General features: G+C 39.2%; 1 protein-coding gene across 6 annotated transcripts in view; it reads left to right on the plus strand.

The window, feature by feature from the left end:
* The window catches only part of Mdm4 (MDM4 regulator of p53), a 48,450-nt gene that overhangs the window by 17,714 nt on the left and 24,424 nt on the right, over nucleotides 1-6,312 (plus strand). For 5 of the 6 annotated variants that reach the window (XM_050147660.1, XM_050147664.1, XM_050147663.1 and 2 more), the window contains exons 5-7: nucleotides 325-380; nucleotides 4,783-4,850; nucleotides 5,623-5,722. In XM_050147660.1, the coding sequence (XP_050003617.1) occupies nucleotides 325-380; nucleotides 4,783-4,850; nucleotides 5,623-5,722 (224 nt within the window). Of the gene's footprint in view, nucleotides 1-324; nucleotides 381-4,782; nucleotides 4,851-5,622; nucleotides 5,723-6,312 lie in introns of those variants that run through there. The other variant, XM_050147665.1, reaches the window with a different exon arrangement.

A 6,312-nucleotide genomic window follows, 5' to 3' on the forward strand; every position in this document is an offset into this window, starting at 1 on the left:
TATTTATTTATTTATTATGCATACAATATTCTGTCTTTGTATATGTCTGCAGGCCAGAAGAGGGGACCAGACCTCATTACAGATAGATGGTTGTGAGCTACCATGTGGTTGCCGGGAATTGAACTCAGGACCTTTGGAAGAGCAGGCAATGCTCTTAACCACTGAGCCATCTCTCCAGCCCTGTCTTCTTGGGTTTTTCACCTCAAAGTTATTTAACAAAAAGATCTGGCCTACAGACATACACACAGACAGAATATTGTATACATAATAAATAAATATTAAAAAAAAAACCCCACAAATATTTATATGTTGTTTCTTTTACAGCCCACTCTATGATATGTTGAGAAAGAATCTTGTCACGTCAGCCTCCGTTAACACAGGTATGTTGTATGTTTCTTCAGTCTGTATTGAAGCTTTGAGTTTAAGGAAGCAAATGGCGGGAACAAGGGTTAAGATGAAAATGGAGTGCTGTCTGTCATGACTTGGGAGGGATGTATGTATAACTCATGTAAAATGGTCTTACTGTTGAGTAAGTTCTCACTGATACCTTCCATCATACTGAAGCTAGGAGAGATGCCTACATTGTAGACGTAGTTTTTCCCTCTATGTGTCACAGGGGATTGAGCCTAGGGCCTGTGTTTATATGCTCTAACCCTGACCTACATGTCTAGCTTCCTGTTTACTGTTTTGAGACAGTTTCTCCTTAAGTTGCCTAGGAAGGCCTTGAATTTGTGGATTCCCCTGCCTCTGTCTTCCAGTAGCTGTATTTCCTGATCTGTGGAAGCAGGCCTAGCTTAAATTTAGTAATTATAAACAAGTGTTATATATTTCCTTCATCTTTATATACTTGAAAAAAATCTCTCAGATAGGGATTTTTTTCCTTTCAAACGTAATCATGTCATTACTGTACTCAATGTACAGTAGTAATAAAATTAATAAATATTTCCTCATCCTATTAAATAAGCTAGTTTATAGTGTTTCCTCAGTCATCTTAAAAATACCTTTTATTTTTGGTTTGTTCAGGTGAGGAACCAAAAGTCCATATATTGGACTGAGAATAACTGCAAAAAGCAAAAAACTAACTTGCCTTTTTTGTGTATGTGGATGTGTGTGAGAGAGATTTGGTTTGACTAAATTAATAACCTTTTTGAATTCACATAATTGTACATATTTGTGGGTTCCGTGTATTTTGTTACATACAGAATGTTCAGTGATCAATTTGGGAGAAGTAACATGCCTACCATCTCAAGTTTAGCTTTTTGTGTGTGTTGGAGGCATTAAAAAACTCCACCTCTAGCTATTAAAATATTTAGTAAATTACTGTGTCCACTGTATTGTGATGTGGAATACTCCTTTTGGTTTTCATCATATTTGTTGACGATTCGGGTAATTTGTCTGTAGGATTGCCTGTGTTCTAGAATTGGTGGATTGTATCCTTGTGGTTGTGTTTCTTTACCCTTGCTGTTTTAGAATAATGTTTGTATAGATTCAGGTTTAAATTTCTTTGCTGTCAGATCTTCCTTGACAGTGCTTTGGACTTCTTTTCCCCTTTATACATCTCACATTGGTTACATAAGCCTGTCCCTTTTTCACATATGATTCTGTGGACTCTTGTTAGTATAATAAAGGTTCTCCCAAGAAATTTCCACCTTCATGATTTTAGTAATTTGTTTATGTAACATACATTTTTTTTTACTTATTTATGAGGGAGAAGTCATACATTGTAGTTCAGGTTGGCCTGGAACTTACTGTGTACCCCAGGCTAGCCTCAAACTTGGAAATAAGTGCCTATCCTGACCTCATAAATGTTGCGATCCCAGGCTTGAGGCAGTACATTTGGCTCAGTAAATTGTTCTCTCCAAGCCAATTTGACTCTTTCCAGACCTTTTAAATACTGCCTTTGAATGTATTAGTATGAGGAGAAAACTGGCTTTTTGGAGTCTGGTTTCCAAAGTGGTCAGGTAGAGATGGTACTGATGGTGTGACACTCTTTGTCTCTCTGGATAGTGAAACTGTCTCCTCTTCAGTTTGCCTCAGTTAGATTTTTTTTTTTTTAGATTTATTTATTTATTACGGTTACAGTGTTCTGCCTGCATATATGCCTGCAGGCCAGAAGAGGGCACCAGATCTTATTACAGATGGTTATGAGCCACCACGTGGTTGCTCCGAATAGGACCTCTGGAAGCCAGTGCTCTTAACCTTTGAGCCATTTTTCCAGTTGGCCTCAGTTAGATTTGAGGAACACCGTCCATCTTATACTATCTTGCTAGAGTTTGCTGATGATCATGGAAGAATCTTCCTAAATCTCTCTTCATGTCAGTGAAAGACATTGAGAGGGGGAGCTTCAAACGAGAGGCAGCTTTCTTGAAATATAGTCATTTGTGAGCTAAAACTTGCTTTGAAGTCACTGATGGTTTGAAATACACGAAGGGTTTTATAACTTTGTATATTCAGTTAAATCTTAGTTTTGATCCTTCCTCTGAATATTTAGAGTGAGCGTATTCTTACTTTACTCCCCCACCCCTTTTCTTTCTTGTACCGTTTCTGCATATATCTTTCTCTATAGTGTGTTCTAAAGATAAAGAACATTTAACAATTCAGTTCATCTTACAGCCACCCTGTGAAGAGGTCCTAGAGGTAAAGACAGAAGGTTTATTGTTGTTTTCAAATCCAGTCAGTGGTTTGCCTGTATCAGACTCATGGTCACTGGCCAGGCCTTGCCCTCTCCATTATGCCACATACCAGTGCGTCCCTACCCCTTCTTAACTCTTAATGGACAGTTTTCCTCTTAATATTAAGTTGTGGAATTTTTTTATTTAACTCGTCATTCTGAAGAAATTTTGTACTTTTTTTGAAGTCATAGAATCCTGATAGTGTGAACACCTGTAACTTAACTCCATTGCTTGAGAGGCAGAGATGGAGAATCTAAAGTTCCAGCCTAGTGTTGGCTACATAGCTACCCCGTCTCAGGGAAAAGGAAAAAGGATTGAAGTATTTACCAGATTTCCTCACTGGTAATATGTAACATAGTCATAACTTACTGATGGCCTACAAAATTACTATAAGGAACTATTTCAAGCATTAAAAAAATGTATTGTTACACATTTTTTATGTATGTATGTAGGGTTTCATAGAGAATTTTGCAAGAAGTTTGGATTGTCTGCTCTGACTTGCTTTTATAATTAGTACTTATGGTTGGATGTCTCTGTTGACGCGAAAAGACAAATGGAAAAAGTGCTTTCCTTATAACTTCTGCAACATTGCAAGTGGTTTAGACCTTGTTTGTTTATTTATTTTTCCCCCCCCCCCCCACCGACCTGAGATAGGGTTTCCCTAACAGCTGTGATTGTCCTGAACTCACTCTGTAGACAAGGCTGGCCTCCCTGAGTGCTGGATTGACCTTTATCTGTTTTGACTGTTGAAGAAAATGGTCATTATTTAAAATGAAGATAATTCTCTCTAAATAATTTCTCCAACTTTCCCCAGGTACACTAATAAAATGAAATAGATATAACAAGCTTAGTTTGAATTTTCTTTCTACATTGTTTTAGATAATTTCTTTTTGCTTTTAAGTAGTTTGGCCTAAAGTAAGGCTTTTTAGTAATACAAGTGACCACAGGTGGCTTTTTTTCTTTTAGAGAGCAACTTCACCTGCGTTGCATTAGTTTGATCTTGCTTTGAAGATGACTTTGGCCAGAAACAGTTCAGTTGTCAGCACTCACATTCTGTCTCTGAACTTGTCCTCACTTAGCTATAGAAATGTTACAATTTTGAAAAATGTTTGTTTTGTAAAAATCGACTGAGTTGTCAGAGTAGTTAGAGTCTGGATCTGAGTTCTCAGCAGTCAGGCGGATGTTGCTGCTGCTTTCCGTGAACTCATCTTTCTGGCTCTGCTAGTGGCTGCTGAATCCCGTCCTCAGCAGTCACAGGTGAATGTAATTGTGTCAGCATCTCAGTAGCTTGTTCTTTTCTGTAGTCATGTCTTGTAGTCATGTCAGGTTTTGTTTCACTTGAGAATTTGTAAGTCCTTGGGGTGTATTTCCCTCTTCAGCTAATGTGAGATGGCTCAGTGGTTAAAGGACTTGTGAAAGCCTGATGACACGAACTCCCAAAGTTGTCTTCTGACCCTCACAATGCAAGTGTGACACGTGTGCCCATTCTACAATGACAGTAGATAAGAAAACTCTAGGGACAAAGGGTTTCTCTCAACTGTGTCCCCCCCCCCCCCACTTCTGGTGATTGTTCAGAGAGAAACAATCACTTCCAGTCTGTACTCAGGGATTGGAAGTCAGATCATGAAATCACCATTGGCATTTAAGAATGCAGGTTCAAGGTTAGCTTGAAGATGGAACTGTTTCCTGAAACAAGTCTGGCAAATTTCTGGTTTTCAGATCTTGTAGTACAGCCCTTAAAAATACAAACTCAAACAGTAACCTTTGTTGATAAGGTAGGCACTTTGTTGCTACAGGAAGGGATGAACACTGAATTGTTTTCTGCGTGAGGTCACTTTTTGCACAAGAATCTGAACACATGCCATGGAAGAGCATCTTTGGCTACTTTTACTTCCCCCAGATTGTTCTGGTGTTATCTTTTACCATGGCCTGTCTTGTTTTTTGTCATTTTTAGCAGTTTTGGTTTTTTTCCCCATCTTGGGACTGAGAGTCTTTTCCAGGCAGAAGTCCATCTATAGAGAAGAAGCCTCCTCAGGGCTGTCTGCTGAGGTTTTGTGGAAAGAATGGTTATTACCAGGGAAGGTTTTCTTTTGTTTTACTTGCTATCCAGATGCTGCTCAGACTCTCGCTCTCGCACAGGATCACAGTATGGATATTCCAAGTCAAGACCGACTGAAGGTAAAATCACCATGTGGTGACTTCTTTTCTTGTACAGAGTGGCCCCTTCTCTGTACCTGTGGATCTTGGGCTCCCAAGGCCTTTTCGTGAATGTGGTAAGAATTTAGTAAGAAAAGTCCTTGGGAGTTCACAGACCAGGGACAGAGTGAACCTTCTCTGTTCTGCCCTTAACAGAGTTCCAGTCTCTGAATGTGTCTTGGGATGTAGCACTTCTGAGTTTCACTTCTTCCAGTTGCTCTTTTTCTTTCTGTCTTTCTCTATCTCTGTTTCTTTCTCTTTCTCTCTCCTGTGTGTGTGTGTTTGCGTGTATGTGTGTGTGCGTGCATGCCTGTGTTTAAGAAGGTACATGTTGGGTTTTTGAGGAATTGCTGTATTAGACTGTAGCAGGCTTTTTGCAGTTCAGTTCATGTCATAGCATTTCCTAGTTTCCTCAGACTTGGGGAAACTTTAAGATCATCGTGGAATATGGTGAGGATGTCACGTGCTTTCTGAATTATGCCTAAAATGAAGTAGGCTGTGCAGACAACCTGTTTTTTAAGAGTGTATTTTGTCCTTTGTACAGAAGTTATTCCTTCCCCAAGATCCTGCTAGCTCTTCTTGTGGTGTTGAGAGGTGTTGTGTTGCTTTACTTGACAACTCTTGTCAGCTGCAGAGCTCTCTTTCTTGTGCATAACCCATTGTGTTGCACACTAACTGGCGAGCCAGAATGGAACTGCTACATCCCCTGGTTTTAGTCATTTCTGCTGTACTGATAGACACCCTTCCCTTTCAGCACAGTGCATCAGAATGCTCCAATTCCAGAAAAAGAACTGCAGAAGATGATACTCATACACTGCCTACCTCACAATGTAAAAGCAGAGATTCTAAAGGAGGTAAACTTTGTTTTAAGACTCTCCTTCTCTCCTTCATTGGAACTTCTAGAAATGGCATCTGCTGCTTTCGTGTGCAGCCTATGTTCAGGTCTTGAGACGGGGAAGGTGCATCTCCGTGAAGAAATGAACTGTCCAACTAGCAGATGAGTTTCACGCAAGTGAATAACTACAGCCCTGTCTTTTTATACATAAAAAACAAGAATCAAGGGCTGGGGAGATTGCTCAGTGGTTAAGAGCACTGTCTGTTCTTCAAGAGGACCCGAGTTCAATTCCCAGCACCCACATGGCAGCTTACAACTGTCTGTAATTCCTGTTCCAGGGGATCCAACACCTCACACAGACATTCATGCAGACAAAAACACCAATGTACATAAAATACAAATAAATAAATTAAAAAAAAGTTTCCTTAAAAAAAAGCAAGAATCAAGCATGTTTTTCCATACCAACAAACAAGTTTTTCCCATCCTCCAACATTAACCTCTGGCAAAAACAAATGTCAAATGTTTTCTCCCAACTTCTACATCAAAAACATCTTTGTTTTCTTTTTTTTTTTTAATTATTTATTTTATTATGTATACAATGTTCTGTTT

The sequence above is a fragment of the Alexandromys fortis genome, unplaced genomic scaffold (assembly GCF_014885135.2).
Source record: "Alexandromys fortis isolate MF-2015 unplaced genomic scaffold, M_Fortis_MF-2015_v1.1 scaffold_58, whole genome shotgun sequence".
Classification (NCBI taxonomy): Eukaryota; Metazoa; Chordata; class Mammalia; order Rodentia; family Cricetidae; genus Alexandromys; species Alexandromys fortis.